A 19021-nucleotide genomic window follows, 5' to 3' on the forward strand; every position below is an offset into this window, starting at 1 on the left:
ACAGTACATGAAAGTTCACTTACCACATACACAGAGTAAGGAGAGATGACTTATAGGACAATGGCGAATGATTTGCAGATACTGAGCACCACTGGCACTGACAAACATCTAATCTTGTAAAATATATGGTACTGCTGCTCCATAGTATAGAGTCCGTGTGATCGTGAATCTCAAAGTGAAAGTAAAATAAGAGCACGCATTCAAAAGCGGTTTCAGTGCCCTGCCTGCATATTAGTAGCGTTTCCCTGATGCCCGCAATTTAATTATAATTACCCAACAATATAATTACGAGAGAAAGTATTTTAAAAAAATTATCCTCCAATCTCGTAGGCTATTTATTCCCCTTAGGGCTTCCGTAGTATACTTAATTTCCTTTACGAACACGGAATTGGGGTGCGGCGGATTGCGGAAGAGGGGGTGGGGGGAAAGAAATCACGATGCCGGCTCAACATTGTGATGTCTGTCAGCCATCGGCGATGGACGATGGCATCGTCTATTGGCCCAACCCTATACTGATTGCTAATTCAACAAAATTCTTCCACAATTCCAGACACAAAAAAATTATTAAAAGGTGCAGTATTTAATATTGACAGCTAGTGGTTGAAATGGGTAGGCTACTGCAGTCCAAATTCAAAATATTGTTTCTCCCGCCCCCTTCTCCTCAGACTCAACACTCACATGGGTTGCCAGATTGAGGACACGCAAGAAGAATGAGCGCAATTGACAATTGTGCCTTACACAGTGATCTGTAGAGTTTATTTATCCACGTTTTAATATTCCTCTGGTCATAAAACATAAAAAAAGCAGATGAATGAATAAGACTCCACAGGTGAATCTTACGAAACCTGTCAAGAACATGAGTGATTTTTTTTACCCCAAAATCAAAAAAAAAAAAAAAAAAAGAAGTCTGGCTCAGAATCCAGCCAGCATGTCATCTAAGATTCAACCATGAATTTCACATTACTGAAGGAGAATGTGAGGGCATCTTTCAAAGGGCTGAAGCTGAACCGTATGGACTGCAACAATACAATGGCTCAAAACACTCAATCATATCTATAAAGCAATGGATCAAAGAGAGTTACGCAATGGGAATATCAAATCCCAGATCTTAACCTTACAGAGATGCTTGCATCTTAAACTGAGTAGTATGTCCCAAATATGACATAGCTGAATGCAGTTTGTAATGTTAGAAGCTCCACTATATAGTGGATTTATCACATTAGTAGATGCCACATCACTCAAGTCTGCAAAACTGTAACAACAGAAACACAAGGATGTTTGTTTTTCTTTATGAAAATGTGTTGTTACAACTGAACATGTTGTTCAATTACAATTGTTGCCATTACAATTCTGACTACATAATTTAGTTTATCATTGGGGGGAAATACTACACAACAGTTTTATATGAAACATTTCCCACACTGGCATATCACTCCATGGGAGATCCTTGAACCGTACTAACGACGATGTGAACAGGTGCATGAGGGGCTTTCTGGTTCTCTGACTCTCAGTCGTGTGAGTAATCCATTAAGAATGAGTACACAAAATCTGATTAGCAACAGATTACCTTCACCTCTCCATTAAATTTTAATTTTAATTACCTTTGAAATAGACATTTAATGACGGCGTATTTTTTGCCACGAGACCGTAATGTGCGATAATGCTTACGGGGACATCAGTTTTATTTACAGGTGAAGCACATCTTGGCACCTTTATTACACCTTCCATATTTCAGGTTACAGAACTAGCCAGTGGCAATAACAACATACAGTGGGGGAAAAAATCATTTGATCCCCTGCTGATTTTGTACGTTTGCCCACCGACAAAGAAATGATCAGTCTATAATTGTAATGGTAGGTTTATTTGAACAGTGAGAGACAGAATAACAACAAAACAATCCAGAAAAACGCATTTTAAAAAATTTGCATTTTAATGAGTCAAATAAGTATTTGATCCCCTTTCAATCAGCAAGATTTCTGGCTCCCGGGTGTCTTTTATACAGGTAAAGAGCTGAGATTAGGAGCACTCTCTTAAAGGGAGAGCTCCTAATCAGATTCCAAACTCTCCACCATGGCCAAGACCAAAGAGCTGTCCAAGGATGTCAGGGACAAGATTGTAGACCTACACAAGGCTGGAATGGACTACAAGACCATCGCCAAGCAGCTTGGTGAGAAGGTGACAACAGTTGGTGCGATTATTCGCAAATGGAAGAAACACAAAATAACTGTCAATCTCCCTTGGACTGTGGCTCCATGCAAGATCTCACCTCGTGGAGTTTCAATGATCATGAGAACGGTGAGGAATCAGCCCAGAACTACACGGGAGAATCTTGTCAATGATCTCAAGGCAGCTGGGACCATAGTCACCAAGAAAACAATTGGTGACACACTACGCCATGAAGAAAACAATTGGTGACACACTACGCCACTACGCCCGCAAGGTCTCCCTGCTCAAGAAAGCACATGTACTGCCCATCTGAAGTTTGCCAATGATTCAGAGGAGAGACTGGGTGAAAGTGTTGTGGTCAGATGAGACCAAAATCCAGCTCTTTGGCATCAACTCAAGTCGCCGTGTTTGGAGGAGGAGGAATGCTGCCTATGACCCCAAGAACACCATCCCCACCGTCAAACATGGAGATGGAAACATTATGCTTTGGGGGTATTTTTCTGCTAAGGGGACAGAACAACTGTACCGCATCAAAGGGGACGATAGATGGGGCCATGTATCGTCAGGGCCAGAGTGTTGAAGCCAGCCAGGGCATTGAAAATGGGTCGTGGATGGGTATTCCAGCATGACAATGACCCAAAACACACAGCCAAGGCAACAAATGAGTGGCCCAAGAAGCAGCACATTAAGGTCCTGAAGTGGCCTAGCCAGTCTCCAGACCTTAACCCCATAGAAAATCTGTGGAGGAAGCTGAAGGTTCGAGTTGCCAAACGTCAGCCTCAAAACTTTAATGACTTGGAGAGGATCTGCAAAGTGGAGTGGGACAAAATCCCTCCTGAGATGTGTGCAAACCTGGTGGCCAACTACAAGAAACGTCTGACCTCTGTGATTGCCAACAAGGGTTTTGCCACAAAGTACTAAGTCATGATTTGCGAAGGGGTCAAATACATATTTGACTCTTTAAATTTCAAATAAATTTATAACTTTTCTGAAATGAAATTTTTTTTTGTTATTCTGTCTCTCACTGTTGAAATAAACCTACCATTAAAATTATAGACTGATCATTTCTTTGACTGTGGGCAAACGTACAAAATCAGCAGGGGATCAAATAATTTTTTCCCCCACTGTATAAGGCAATGACATTCAAATAATGAGTGCAATCTGGATTACATACAAATAAAGGATTTGAATAAAATGGCTCACGGTAGTCATGGGCAAAAATGCTGTGGCAGAAATCATGCATAATATAGAATGATATAGCTGGAGCATGTGATCATCACTAAACATGCTGTGAATTAAGAAATTTAAAAAGAATAAAATACTTGCTAAAACAAATGACTAACTTTTTCCAGAAGTTGGAATTTGCTGTATTTTGGAAGCTGAGACGTTCAACGTAGACACATTTTTGTTGCTGTGAAAATGTTCAGGGTATAATTTTTCAGTGAAAAATAAGTATGATTTAATTTCTTTAAACAAGTATTGGGTCATTCTTCATTTGTGGTGGCAAGTGGTGTCCCTCTACATTACAACAGTTGAAATAAACTTTCAATACCAATAAATCATAAAATGTTTGCATGTATGTATTCTGTAGGGTAAACACAATTCGTGCACTGTTAATAGTTACATTTTTGTTTTAAAATACATATTTAATTGAGTTTTAGAGATTGCATTTGTAACAAAATATGGATGTTCCCGCCATACCTTAGAGAGGTATCATAGAATGTAATTGCAACAATATAACATTTTTAACAAATAAAGTGGTTATATTGTGAATATAGATTTTATTTAACATGTACAATTTTATTAAATTGTTTTAAAAAATACATGTTATTTTTAAGAAAAAAGTTGTGTCCCCCAAATTCATGTTTGTGGTGTTACAACAATGGATGTAGCCCCTTTAAGAAAAGGGGGAATTCTATTTGGACTACTTCCTGTGTGTAAAGGTCACTGCAGGTGCTGGTTGATCTGAGGGGTGCATGGGGAGTACATTCTTTCTTATTAATTTTCTTAAAGTTAGCAAAATTATTAGTGTGGGTGGTATTATGCTGATAACTTGCAGATCTGACATATTTTAATCAAACTTTTGATAAATACATACTTATTAATATTTCCAAAATATCCCCTGATCTTGAAATCATCACGATGGCAGCCTCCGTTTTAGAAAAGTCTGGATTTTGGCTGATTTGTCTGTGGTGTAGCTGTGTTTTCTGTTAACACCACAGAGCCTATAGTAACTTGCAATATAAAGTCTGTGGTGTTACTTCAAAATGACATAGACATAAGTGGCTGTGTCACCAGTGTTTGACTGAAATTATTTAAAAATCAAAATGTCCTTAAGCTTTCATTTTAATGGATATAGCATATTAAACTAATTTTAAATGCATAGCAATATATTTTATTAGAAAAAAGACAATCAAGCATTTTTACAAATTCTGCCTCTCATTTGCCACCCCAATTGAAGAGTGACCCTATTATACTATTCATTCTGTTAAACTGAAATTTCCACCCGCCCACGTTTTTACAAAAATGTCAAAATCCTACAAAATCCTCACAAAACAAAATGTCAACAAATGTTTGTTTCTATACAAAAATGCAGTCAATAAGTGTTTTCTCCTTTCCCATATGTCTTATCTCACTAAAGATAGTCCTGGAATAAACTATATGAGTATATAAATAGATATAACAATCACACTTTGTCCCAAAATGCAAAAAAAGTTCCAACACTAGTTAGTACACTCCAAGATCAAAGCATTCATTTAAACTGTATGTGGTATAATTTTGCATGTTTTAATCCAAATGAGGCTTCACAACACATTCAAGATGCCCACATTCAAATCCATTGTTCGTTTGCACTGAATTTTAGTCTAACAGCATGTGCTCCAAATAAAAGCTCTGCAATGCACTTGAATAACACAAAAGTGGGTTGACAGCATGGTGGCTTTGGGAAAAACACATAAATGTCGGCTTCCTTGTGCCCAAAGCTACTTATCACGAAGACTGTAAATAAGAAAGAAAAACACTGTAAGAGAAGTCATAACAAAAGAGAAGGTTAAATCCAAAGAGGGCAAAACTACAATGCTAGTGCATGACCATTCATAATCAGATACCTTTTGACAGCACAGACTCTAAAAGGCACAGCGTTACTTTGACAGTGCATCTGCAATTATGCATAACAATGCCTTCAAGTTCAACACGGCATAAGAACACACGTAAGATCTTGTACAAAGTCATTCAGACACTTTGGACAGCTCAAAAGACAGAAGATGTGTGTATGTGTCCCTAGTGACTGTAAAAGGGTAACCGGCAGCATACTTACACTGACTGACTTCTATCATGTGGAGTGGCATATCAAAAGTGAGGGATGGCTGATAACATGCAGTGCAGTAAAGGAGTCCTCTCACTACCTGCATCATATCCAGGAGGAAAATAGTGCCTCAAGGAATACTTGAATACCACCTGATCAGATCTGCAAAGCCAGGAAGGTTACCTTCTCATTAAGGCAGCAAAGATATTTCTATGAGCCATGACAGAACAATCAATAATCTGCCCCTAGCTACTCTCAAGATCGCCTCCAACTGAGAATATTTATTCAACAAAGACTAAAGGTAGATTTATTTCTTCTCGGTTTCATGTGTAAATAAGGGTGATACTTGTGTCGTCCAACTTTTATGGCGAGGCCATGGTTGTGCCCTTTTTTGATTGAACAATAGGCCATAATTCTAAATTAAATGGAGGTCATGGGGTCTTATTGGACGCATATAACTCAGTTTTCTTCTGCTTTTGCACTATATGACTTGAAGGATCATATAGACTCAAATTTGTGGAACTTGTAAAGATCCTAAAATTTAATGTAAAGAAATAAACATGTACAAATCAGCAGATCTCCAGGAATTCTTCTTTTACTATTTCTGTCTACAGTGTACATTTGTTTAATGTGAAGAGAATTCAAGTAAACTAAACTGACAAGGTGTAGCTAGTTTATGAAATAAAAAGCAAAGAAAAAATAATAACAATAGTAGTGTAGACCAGTGGTTTTCAAACCCTGGCAACCCCAGACTTAAAAAATGGGTCGCCAGGATGATTTAAGGAAAACGTATGTAACCAAGTTCAAGACATAACATAAACAACAAAACGAAAGTAACCGGCAGCCGCCTCAGGTCAGAATACAATGTGTATTTGTGTTTGCAGCGTTGTACATTGTAGCAAATCAGAGACATATCTTTTGATTTCTATAACGCAATGGCCAATCAGAGGAGTTTTAGTGAGTCAGAATCCACTCACCGCTCAGAACGCGAGTGTTCTTGTTCAGCCCAGAGTTCTGGAAGCTCGTGACGTGAATGTGCTTTTTATGGAAGCAAGTTGTATATAATTATCATTGTGATGAGTGGGGTGGGATCATGGAAGTGAGGCTTGGATTGGATTGTCATAAAAATTTTACTTAAAAAAATTGAGTTTGTTTACTCAAGTGTTTTGAGGCAATAAGTTTCCTCAAATGTTTTGAGTATTCTTAACTTATCGGGTTTTACAGTGTATTCTCTCGAAATCGCAATGACATTGTGATAATCATAATTATGGACTGGACAAAATATGATATGTCAGAATAGATGTGCATGAAAGCAAGCACCCTCACTAATTTCAGAAGCACCGACAGTGATTTGATTTTGAAACAGAGCATCCTTCCGGAGCTCTATGGTGGGACTCGAGACCGGTCTGTAGCGCAGTTGTCTTTCCTTCCTTCCTTCTTTCTTTCTAATATGGGTCGCGTCAATTTAAAAAGAAAAAAATAGGGTCGCTCTGAAAAAAGTTTGAAAACCACTGGTGTAGACCACCATACTAGGATCCATGGCAATTCAACAAACTGGAATAACTAAAGTGCCTTTATGAATACAGCCACTAAGGGTCAAGGTTTGGCTTGTTATCATGACACCCAAGAAACACTGCTGGTAAATTCCAAAACTACACTGTCTGGCTGCAGAAATCAACTTTCTTGATTGTTTGCCATTCAAAATGGTCTGTGTTTTCAGACTTTGTCTTTTTGATTCACAATTTTGTTATATTGTAGATGATTTTCTGGTGCCAATTTGTTTTTGTAGGGCTCCTAAAAGTATTCGAAACACACTTTTTACCTTTCTGCTGCCCTTCAGGATAGTCACATATTGTGCCTTCAGCCAATCAGCATCGTTATGACATAATTTCCTGTGTCTGAATTAGAATGCTTACAGACAGCTTTCTCATATACATTTCTCCTTAACAAATCGCCATGAACACATGATAATTTGGGGAAAAGCTTTTCTTTTCTTTTTCTTTTCTCATTTGCCAACTGTTGTTTATCAGTCACATAAAATTTTAATTCTGAAATATTTCTCAAGCTTTCCTAGAGCAAAAATAAAGTTAAGATTAGCACCTGGAATTGGAATGCAATTTACATGTCCCACAGGTGCAAAGTTGATGATAGGTTATTATCAGTCCTTTTTTAAACAATTGCATTGAGGATATTTCCAGCTTTAGAAGTATGATTACATGCATTAGGCAGAAACAGAAACTAAGATAATTTAATAGGTTGATTCAAAAAGCTGTATATGTTAGAGGTAGTGGGTGTGCGCTGGTAAAATTATCATATGTGCCTGTTCTTATAAGTGATTCTACATTTATACCAAGAGGAGAGAAATAATTTCACAACAAAGCTGCTGTTTAACCATTTAAGTTCATGTTCGCATATTTACTTAAAAGGGATAGTTCACCCAAAAATTTAAATTCTATTACCAATTACAAACCCTCAAGTTTAAAAGCCCCACATTGAAAGCTTGAAAATGTAGATTATCTAGACTTTCAATTAATGGTCAAAAATGATGAAAGAATATTCAAAATATTTTCATTTGCATTCCAAAGATGAACAAAAGTACTTGTGGGTTTGGAGGAGAGTGATCAATTAAATGATGACCATTTTCATCCTTGGATGAACTATTCCTCCACACAATGTACCATGGCAAAAAAAAAATATATATATTATAATTACCATGACTCAGTGTAACCAAGAACATTTTTCCCTAAGTCATCCCTTTAATATTATCCATCTCATCTGCAAGAACTTGTGAAGTGAAGACAAGTGTTTTATTACCCTAAGGCAACATGGTGCAACATTTACCATAAAAATGAAAAGAAGACTCGAGGCAGCATTTGGGGTTCCTCAATCTGCCACACTTGCAGAACCCTCTTGAGAGCCTCTAGGCACCCTTCTGAAGGTGCCTCAAATATTGTGTACACATAGAAGTTCAAAATATGTTTCAAGTGCCTCAAAGCTTTTCCCTTCTGATGGGGTTACTAAGGGAATTGTTGACAATCTATACAGTTCTTGCATGAAGTTGCAAGTTCTTCAGGGAACTGCCCTTTCAAATGGGTGCCTAGAGGTTGTCCAAAGATTTCTACCAATGTGGTAGTCTGACAACCCCAAACAGGGCCTGATGTTGCACCATGTTAGGGCAACAAAACTATTTTGTAAGCATTTTAAACATGATGCATATAATATGACAACAAGGTTAAATATGAAGGGATGTCATAAACCAATAAAAAGTTTTGTTTTGTTTTATTTTCTTGGTCACACTACATCCTGCTGGTCATTTTAATATCCTTTTCTGGCATGGAGCACAGTGTTGCACATTTTTATCTGAAGAACTGCATTGAGAAAAGCTATTTTAATTGATTTTTCTCCCATCATAAATAATTCACATATTTGTATGCTATATTATTTATGCTCTTAGGAATAGCTTAAATTTGTTTGTTGCATGCATATTGCAGCTGTCATGTGCTATATAAAACAATTTAATGTTATATGTCTTAAACTATGTCTTGCTTGCAAAACAAACCCAATTAAACATTTCATAATTACTAAAAAATTAAGTGTGATACCATTGCCAACCTTTACTTGCACTATTTTATCAATACATCAACAATTTAGCTTGATGCTCCAAATAGCTGAAAGGTAACACAGGTACTGTATGAGCACAGTAAACAAACACATTTAAAAGTGGGATGCGCACAAATTTGCAATTGACAGTCTTACAAATCTTCTTTAAAACCTGTAAAAGTACTCTTTGCCACTACTGAACCTAACCACTGAGCACCTGACCGATGAGTTGGGTGTAAAAAAGACAAAAGTTTGCCTCAGTGAACAGGTTTGGCAGCGGCGGTTTCAATGGATTGAGGCGAGTGCTGCACGCGCGCATTGATTTAAAGCGCGAAATATTCCAAACAGTGGTTTAACGGTCACTCACCTTCTGCTGACGGCGAGCCATATCTGTGGGCTGTTTGGCGTTAAACGGATACGCGATACATCTCAACACAAACACATAAATTTGTAGTTTAATTTTCCTCTCCGCTTCTTCTTTCTTAAGTCTCTCCTGCTCGATTTTGTCCGCATCGGCGGGAGAAGGGACCGGTTCCTTGGTTTGGGTTCGCGGTGCGTCCGACGTCTTTTCAGGTTTGGGACTCTTTTTAACAGGTTTCCCGGTTTTAACGGGCGGTTCGTCCTCAGGTGGTAGTTCGCCCTCAGATTCATCGCTGGAGGACGGGTCCAGCATAGTCGACACTGAAGAGGCGACAACTCCTCGCAGCTGTGGGAAAAGCGAGGAAACCCGAGAGGTTTCCGACTACCTCGACCACAAAAGCTGAGTTTTTTTTTTTTTTTCTCTCTCTCTGAGAGAATGTCAAATGTGTCAGTCGCGAGACTTTTTAGGGCGGAGTCAATCGGAGAGCGATTCTGAGAAGGTTGGATTGAGCCACATTCTTTATTTCTCTCTTGTGAAGAGAGTGTGAGCGCGAGGAGGTTAGTGCAGAGTTATGCGAGACAGGTAGGCAACCTGTGGCATGGACAACATGCAACACGTGGGAGGTTCCCTTCTTAAAGGTGCAGTCTGTAGATACCGATGCAACTTTAATATTTTCATGTTAAATTTACACCACTATTAGTCAGACCATTAATACATTCAACACTGCACCTATTCATTTTTAATGTCAAAATCCAATGCCAATCAATGCCACATAGACAAACAGGTTCACTATACTCTTGGCAGGCAGTGTAGCCTAGATAGAAAAGATAAAAATTAGAAATGGTAATTAAAAAAAAAAGAAGTATATTTTTATAGTTAGTGTATAATGCACAAATAAAATAAAATAAAATAAAAATTCTGGATGTGCAAAGGTAAGAAATAGGCCCTATTAAACTCTAACCAGGGTAGACATATTTTTTTACAAATGTGACCCTGGACCACAAAACCAGTCATAAGTGTCAATTTTTCAAAATTTAGATTTATACATAATCTAAAAGCTGAATGAATAAGCTTCCCATTGATGTATGGTTTGTTAGGATCGGACAATATTTGGTCGAGATACAATTTGAAAATCTGAGAATCTGAGGCTGCAAAAAAATGTAAATATTGAGAAAATCGCCTTTAAAGTTGTCCAAATGAAGTTCTTAGCAATGCATATTACTAATCAAAAATTAAGTTTTGATATATTTACAGTTGGAAATTTACAAAATATCTTAATTTACTTAATGTCCTTATGATTTTTGGCATAAAAGAAAAATCAATAATTTTGACCCATACAATGTATTTTTGGATATTGCTACAAATATACACCAGCGACTTAAGACTGGTTTTGTGGTCCAGGGTCACAAATGACAAATGTCTCTGAGAGTTAAATTTACAGTCTGTTTTGAAATATTCCATCAACTGAATGATCAATAGCAAAGTGCAAAACATTACAATCCAATACAAGCTGTTTATCCCTCACAGGCTCGTTTTCAGTCACAGATAATTAAAAATGAAATTGCAATTGAAAAATGTAACCTTCAGACCACGGATTATGCATCCACCAAACCAAAATCATGCTTTAGTTAAAATATGAGAGCAAAATGAGAATAATCAACCATTTTTGTCGAAATGCTCTTCTGAAAAACAGAAAATGATCTCCAATAAAAGGAGAGTAAATGTTCTTTTACTGGAGATATCAACAAGCGCATGTCAGGTCTGTAAATAAATTAAGAATTCACTTCGACTGTCACTAGGGGGCGAATTGCCTCAATCATAACCAGAGGTCACAACAGTAAAAAGAAAGGAAAGGACGTGACGTGTGGCGTCCCATACTTGGAATTTGTGCTCTGCATTTAACCCATCCAAGTGCACACACACAGCAGTAAGAAGTGAGCAAACACACACACACCGTGAACAGCAGCTGGGGGTTCGGTGCCTTGCTCAAGTGTCTAGTCGTGGTATTGAAGGTGGAGAGAGCCCCACCTACAGTCCCTGCCGGACCACTGTTCATATTCAGATTGCTGACCTGTACACCAGGGAGAATGACTGAAATGACTTACAATAAGGCTTGCAGAAAAACTATTGCCTGATTGTTAAACTCATCAGTCCTTGCTCCAGCATTAAGTATATAAGAAATAAGTATTAAATAATACATAATCAGATTAGACCCTTCAGACAGCCTGTCACTACCTCAGACACAACTGAACAGTGACCTTGAATCGCAATGGCTGCAGGATCCGAGCATGAATTTTCATAACGTGGGTGGTTTACAGAATTAGCTGCCTGACTCTGAGAACAAATATTAGCCCAAGCCCATTCAAATGGCACATTAGAGCCTCTTTTGTTTTACATCAGCTTTAAAGTCTCATATATTTTAATTATTATACCATTTTATTTTGCAATCCTTCCCCCTAATTAAAATGGGATAGAAGTATTATTAGGACAGATATACTTTCAGAGCCATTTTTCTGTGTAGGTGCATTACTTATCGCTAAACAGCCACCGTTGATATACAGAAATAGATTTCAGTTTTTCTCTGTAACCTCATTTCATCAAAGCTAATCTGCCTCTTGAATCTCTTTGATAAGTCTGGAGACTTGATTTGTCAAAACACTTAATTTTGAGATTCAGTAATTAGACATGAGACAATCCATTTAGTGCACAGTTCAATTAACATTGATGCAGATTGCAAAGCATTGTTTATTAAAATCAGTATGAATTCCCACTAAAACATAATGACTGTGAATGGTTCCAGATGTTTATTTAAATGTTTTTTTTCTTGTCAAAACAGTGAAACACACAAAGAACACACAAGACAGAAAGTAACCGTCTCACAGTTTTAGTCGTAACAAGAAACATTTTACATGAAGCACATACAGTGAACAATGGATGTCAACCAAATTTGATGTTGAGTTTCCATTCAAAATACAAAATTCTGTAAGAGCGAATTTTCAAATAGTATAGAAACAAACATAAACAGTAAAGTTTAAAACCAAATTTATCTGTTAAATGATAAATTCTCTGACTGATGCTAGAAATGCTCACTTTTTGCAAGAAGCCAAACAGCTGAGTAACACACCTAAAATCAATAGCTATTATTTTCTAGCCACTGTTATGTTCGAGTTTGTGTCTGATGTTGAAAGTGAGACGGTGTACTTTCTTGAAAATTTTTTCGGTTATACTCTTTAGATCTCCTTTGTTCACAATGGAATTTCAACATTCTACTCATACAGTTCACTTACATGTATATATGTACAGGCTAGCATATAACAAAAATATACAACTCTATAAAACATTAAGTGCTATGTGAGCTGACGGGACTAACCCTGTCATGCAAACTCTGCTTAAAGCTAAAGAAATATCTTTAATATAATATATTTTGTACAAAAATTGCACTGTTGAATTGTACACCAAACATCCTATTTTTAGCTTTTACTGGTCTCTTTGAACCCCTCAAAAAAAGAAAAGGAAAAAAAAGTAAAAGGAATCATGGACTTAAGCCATTGATGACAAAGATTATTAAAATGCTTAAAATACAAAAACATATAAACAAAAAATGACGTTCAAACTGAACATCTCATGGAACCCAAAGCTTTCAGTCTGTTGTATTGCCTAATCCAAGCTGGTCATACAATCCTGCCCAAGTAATCCAAATAAGTAATACATCTGTCAACAATTCAGCAAACGTCAAGGGATCCCATGTAATTTGAAAACTAAATGTCCACATTTGTAAAATATTCACAGAGATGGTCATACTCCAGTGCCGTTTACAACCGGTGCCCAGTCTGGGTAAGTGTCCAGGTTAAGCAGAGGTGTTCCCCATGTGGTAAGAGCCAATAGGACTGTGAGCACACCTATAACATTTACGCCCAGCCCTGCCTTCACCTATAGTGGCAAGGAAAACAATACAAAGCTCAGTTCCTGTACAATATAAGATTTACCATTGACATTTTATAAAATGTACATGTGAAATGACTTCCAAAGGAACAAAATCGTAGGGACTCACCATGTCCATGGTTGTCAGATGACCATATGTGAAGACAATGGCATTAGGAGGATTAGAAACCGGAAGCAGGAATGAAAAGGACACACACAGGGCCGTGGGAATCAGCATGTACAGAGGGTTGACTCCAATTGCCTCAGCCTAATAAAGATCATTTGTGATGAGAACAGCCCAAAAAAAGTGACGTAAAAGTAATATTCTACATATATTGATATTACACATACCAAGGGGGCTAGAATGGGCAAAAAGATTGTCATCGTGGCAGGATTGCTGGCCACCTCTGTGATAGAGGTGACAATAAGGCAGGCGATGGTGACAGTGGCTAAAGGAGGAAGACTTCCCAAGGGAGTCAGCAATTCAGCAACCCAAGTCGATAAACCAGAAATCTGTTGGGTGAAAAATAAAGAAAAAATGTCAGAGACAGAAGGTAAGTGAAAGTGTCCTAACAAAATATTCATGAACCCAAACGAACCCACTTTGAGAAATGTACCAACATCTCTTTGTCTGCTTGCCAACAGAGACTGGAGTCGTAATTTAGCTGTTTGTCAAGATACGGCGTCCAAACAGCCTGATGTTGCGTATGGAGAACGCAGCACAGTAGTCACCCTTTCTGCTTTGAAGATTTTAAAGACTGGACTTGCCATGACATTTGGGTGTCTGGATCAAAACAGGGCTGGAGCCTTGATGATAAGACCCCACCCCAGCCTACCTACACCAGGAGAATATTAAGAAGTAGATGCTCTTGTTTCCAGCCTTTGCGACTGACATGAGGAAGGAGCCGTTTGTTATGCTGAAATGATGTGCTTCAGTGCCAGTCTTATAATGGTGGCATGTAATTAGCTTGAATGGAACGTCAAAGCAGATAGAGAGTGACACAGTGGAATTGTTGTTCTCTGCGCAACATTAATGGGCTGCACGCTGTTACGAGGCTTTGATGTGATCCGTCTTTTCATTTATGTCTTTTAAAAGGAAATTAATGTTTGAGATTATGAGTAAAGGGTGCAATTGAGCTGTCCAGGCCTGTCCAAAGCCACTAGTGAATTAGACTGGCCTGTTTAATTGAATCCAGGCATATAAAATGGACCATTAATTGATTCCTCTATTAATGCAGCCTTGTACTTTTCTATTCATTTCTGTCTTTTCTTCTCTCACAGATATAGTTGGGTTTCCATTAAATCATGATCCTACCTTTGTGCCTTCAGCCAAAGCGAAACCACCACCCACAAGCAGACTGATCTCCCATGGCATACAGGCCTGGAAGTCCTTCCACGTTATCAAGGCCTCTGTCACAGGGATCGACAATGTCAATCAGCAACAAAACTGCCGATAGTGAGCCTCTAATCATTTGGAAGGGTTTCAAGTGTGCACAAAGGAAATGAGTAAGCCGTACCGTAGCGCTCTGCATTTGGTTTGTGCGCGGGGATGATGAAGAACGTGAAACCCAGCAACAGCGCTACAGTGGCATCCGTAGCGTATCCTGGGTAACTGAAGAAATAACAAAATACAAAGGATAAATAAGAATTCTAAAGGCAATTATTGAATAGAATGATGACTTTCTCTGAAGTGCAGTAGTATATCTACATCAAAAGATGTTGATAAATGTGAATACACTCACTCAGGAAACAGTGACGACCAGCCAGGCATGAAACCTGGGTTTCTTGTAAACCACAAAATTGCCATCAGGATGAAGATGATCATGGTGATAATCTCCTGCCAGCTGGATCAGTAGAGAAACAGTGTTAGAGAAATGATCAGAAATTCATGCACGTCATTGCCCAAAACACTGAAATACACTACACAACGTTTGCCCCAATTTACTGTCAACACTAGTTGCCGAGAAATATTCATAAGAAATTTGCGTAGTCGTGTGTGATGGGCACAGACTCCAATTTTTTAGCTTTAGACTCTGTCCAGTCAGAGGATATAAAACATTTTTGATATTTTTACAGTAACTGAATTTAGAATACTTATTGTTTCTGTTTGTAATGCTTCTCCTAGCAACAAGATGCATATTTATTTATAAGTTTTGCAAGTGTTTAAAAATGACTTGAAAGCCTAGTAGTGTGATCCTCAGTCTTTAGTGTACGATGCCAGTTTTTCTCTGCACCACTTTCAAAGCCGGCATGATGCCTAGTGTTTTAAAAATCTGTTCTGATTTTAAAAGTTGTTTAGTGTATTCCAGCTGTAAGTAAAAATAAACTTCTATAATAATAATTGAAATAATAAGGACACAATCAGGTCTTGAAATACTTGTAACCTTGCCACGCATGTTAAAGTCTGCATGAAATCAGAAATTACACTATTTACTTTGTTAACACAAATTGCTAGTCTTGAGGTGAACAATTAATCCATGCTAAATTAATCCACTGAAAAAAAAAATGGTTTGTCTTGGTCATCTTTAATCAAAATCTGAAAAATTTGCATTCCTTCTCTGATGACGTTACTTTGCTGTGAGCGAGAAAAGAAATGGCAGGGAGGTGTGCCAAAATAAAACTATGCCCTCTATTTAATATTCCATTTCTGTTGGGAATTCGTCACAATACTAAAGTAAAGTTGGCAGCAACTTCTGGATCACATGGACTGTTTGAAAAAAAAAAAAGAACCCTTTCACCAAAATCACGCTATTGGTTGAGCAATGGATTCAGACCGACAGGGAAAAATAAGTACAGTTCACATTTTTCAGAGCTTTAAGATCTTTTAAATTAAAAGAAGAGTTCCAACCTTATGGGCCCTAGTGAGTTGTACTGATCCCGGAGCACTCTGGCAGTGTGTTTTCCTTTTCGGATCGCTGTCTGGAGCACAGACTGGCACGAAAGCTAAGGATTGATGAAAAAGCAGATATGCTTTTATTATTCAGTTCATTCACTGTTGTGTCAATGAACACATGTAGTTAATTTTGATGAGCAAGCGAACTGACTGAAACATCTGCAGCACATGACAAAAAATCTATTTAAACTACGCATGAGAACAATCACATCTCGTCACGACATCAGGTGTTCATGTTCTGTGAGTGATTCTTCATCAGGGAAAGAAGAAAATCTCAACGGGGTGAGATGAAGAAGGCTGCTCGATAAAACAGGATTATACTAGAGCGATGCGAATGGGAGGCTGTGAGTGAGTGAGAAACAGAGCAGGATGAAGAAGATTGAGGACATGTAGAGGAATTTGAAGTGGTGAGGTGGGGAAAATGCAAATGGCAGCGTGATTTGAAATGATGAATTTAAATGAAAGTCGAAGCGAAGAGTAAAAATGAGGAACAGAGAGGGGTCAGGGAACGGCTTATTGAATAGGAGACATCACGATCACTCACTTGGATCCGAGGTACATCCAGTGCAGGAATATCCATGACAAAATCAGCATAATTAAGCAGATGGGAAGACAAAACACGAACCAGTTCCCAAAATTAATGACGGTGCAATCTGGGTAGTACCTGAGGAAATGTAACAAAAAGCACAGTTTAGATGGATAGACTGACCAAACCATATAATATAGAGTAGAAATAATGAGATTCAATTAGTTCCACACTTCAGTTTGAAGCCAAGTTGTAAACTCACTGATAGATATATTCAGCAAAGATGAGGTTTGTGGATGTTCCTGATAATGTGGTCATCCCCCCAATGGATGAGGAGTAGGCAATGCAAAGTGACAAGCCTTTGCACATCATGTGATCTTCACGGGTCCTGTACTTTCCATTATATGGTGGAGGCGCCTAACAAATATTGAGTAATCCCATTTTATCAGAAAGGCAAGGAGAAGCATTTTGTGCATTTTAATGTTAGGATTATGCATGTTTTACTGACCTTAACAGTTTCTGGTTCCTCAGGAGCTGTCTGAACTGGCTCTGTAATCCCTGCTTCGATGCTGTAAGTGTACACAAAATCTCATTCAGTCTTAAAAATCAGTTGTTTTCAATCAGTTACCTTTTTGTTCATTTTATATATGTTCACCTTTTTATCTTCTCAGACTGATCATGCTGGGCCTCAATATCTGAAAACAGATGTTTAATAATTAAATTCTGCAAAGCTCTAAAAGGTTAAAGGTTAAAATGATTATGTATTGCTCATGTTAAAAGAAAGCTGCACCAGTTTACCTTCAAGCTGAAGAGCAGGGTTGGAGATGCCGTTTAACGCCCCCTTGTGGTCCTTGCTGGTCTCTTCACTTGCATTCAAAACCTGCTGGATCACTGCCTCCACAATTGGCATTACCATCGCCACAGTTGAGGTGTTGCTCAGCCACATGGAGAGGAAAGCACAGCCAACCATGAACCCGAGCATCAACCTGTGAAACACATTTCACAGTAAACAAGCAGATTTAATTCAGTCCATCCTAATATGACTCATCAGAAATCTTAATAAAATAAAATCAGTCTTACATGCCAGGATTGACTCCAAGTCCAGTCACCAATCTGAGGGCAATTCTCCGGTGAAGACCCCATTTCTCAATGGCTGTTGCTAAACAGATGACACCAAGAAGCAACAAGTGGAAGTCTTTGAAATATACCGATGCAACCTAAAGAAAGACTATCGGTCAGTAGCTATCCACTTTAGAAGTCCAGAAATACGGCAGTCAGATTTCCATAGGATTGTTTTCCAAGAGTAAAATGATCAGTTCAGGAAAGTGTACCTGTGAGGACTTCATAATCCCAAAAAGAGGGAAAAGCAGCGCGGGGAGAAGTGCTGTCACAGACAGAGGCAAGACCTCCGTCATCCAGTATACAGCCATTAATATAAGGATATACGCACATTCTGCTTCCTAGTGGAAATGATATCAGGGTTGTTATCCAGTAACACAAAAAGGACAGAAGAAACTGAAATCAGCGTCTTTTTCATTTTTCTTGGAAAGAACATTTTTGTCTTGGCCAAAAATATGTCTATCATAATGTATTTTTTACAAAAATAATTGTTAAAGACATTTAAAAGGCAATAAATATGTGCAAAAGTATTTCAGAAAATATACTGTACAACTGGTTTAGATACTCAAAGAAAAGACTTCATTACATAAGTTTTACTCTCAACGAAAATGCATTTTCACATTATTTTCATTCAGATCTCCATATGTGTTTGTAGCATGTCTAACCTTTTTTCTGATGACCAGTGGCAGCGGTAGCAAAGCCAGTGGCGTGATGATGATAATTAGGGGTTTCAAGGAGCTCCAAGAACATCTAAGCCGCCTCATCCTGTGGCCGAAACGGAGTCAACTTAGGGACTTTGTCTTAAGATGGCCTTTAAATAATGTGACGCTGATTAATCTTTGCCCTGGTGCCATCCGAATCCACTGTTACTGGTCCATTCCAGGCATGTCATAAAGCCTTATGGCCATGGAGATTAAGCTTTAAGATTAGACTCCCACCAGTCATGCCTCATGCAAGTCCCTTCTAACCTATTTATTTTTACATGACCAAAGTTAACAACAAATTTGCATATAAGGTTATAAGAACAAGAGCACTATAAACAAACTCACTGACACAAGACATTGCCACAGACAATGACCTGGAATTCACACATTTTTCTCCTAACAGCTAACGTCATCGCCGTTTCCCTAA

The 19021-nt window shown here is 38.1% G+C and overlaps 2 protein-coding genes across 9 annotated transcripts in view; both read right to left on the reverse strand.

The window, feature by feature from the left end:
• The window catches only part of cadps2 (Ca++-dependent secretion activator 2), a 167886-nt gene extending 157707 nt beyond the window's left edge, over positions 1-10179 (reverse strand). For 4 of the 8 annotated variants that reach the window (XM_058766611.1, XM_058766607.1, XM_058766609.1 and 1 more), the window contains exon 1: positions 9438-10177. In XM_058766611.1, the coding sequence (XP_058622594.1) occupies positions 9438-9743 (306 nt within the window). In that variant the 5' untranslated portion in view covers positions 9744-10177. Of the gene's footprint in view, positions 1-9437 lie in introns of all 8 variants that reach the window. The other 4 variants (XR_009269303.1, XM_058766608.1, XM_058766610.1 and 1 more) reach the window with 4 other exon arrangements.
• A 2033-nt stretch (positions 10180-12212) lies between these two features.
• On the reverse strand, positions 12213-18898 carry slc13a1 (solute carrier family 13 member 1). Its single transcript, XM_058768023.1, is given in 16 exon segments — positions 12213-13361; positions 13483-13620; positions 13704-13865; positions 14668-14762; positions 14870-14964; positions 15095-15196; positions 16201-16249; positions 16252-16295; positions 16790-16909; positions 17034-17188; positions 17280-17340; positions 17427-17466; positions 17570-17757; positions 17852-17988; positions 18103-18231; positions 18556-18898. Coding segments are annotated over 16 exon segments (1749 nt in total). The 5' UTR covers positions 18655-18898; the 3' UTR covers positions 12213-13226.
• Between the last annotated feature and the right edge of the window lie 123 nt (positions 18899-19021).

The sequence above is a fragment of the Onychostoma macrolepis genome, chromosome 25 (genome assembly GCF_012432095.1).
Source record: "Onychostoma macrolepis isolate SWU-2019 chromosome 25, ASM1243209v1, whole genome shotgun sequence".
In the NCBI taxonomy this organism is placed as follows: domain Eukaryota; kingdom Metazoa; phylum Chordata; class Actinopteri; order Cypriniformes; family Cyprinidae; genus Onychostoma; species Onychostoma macrolepis.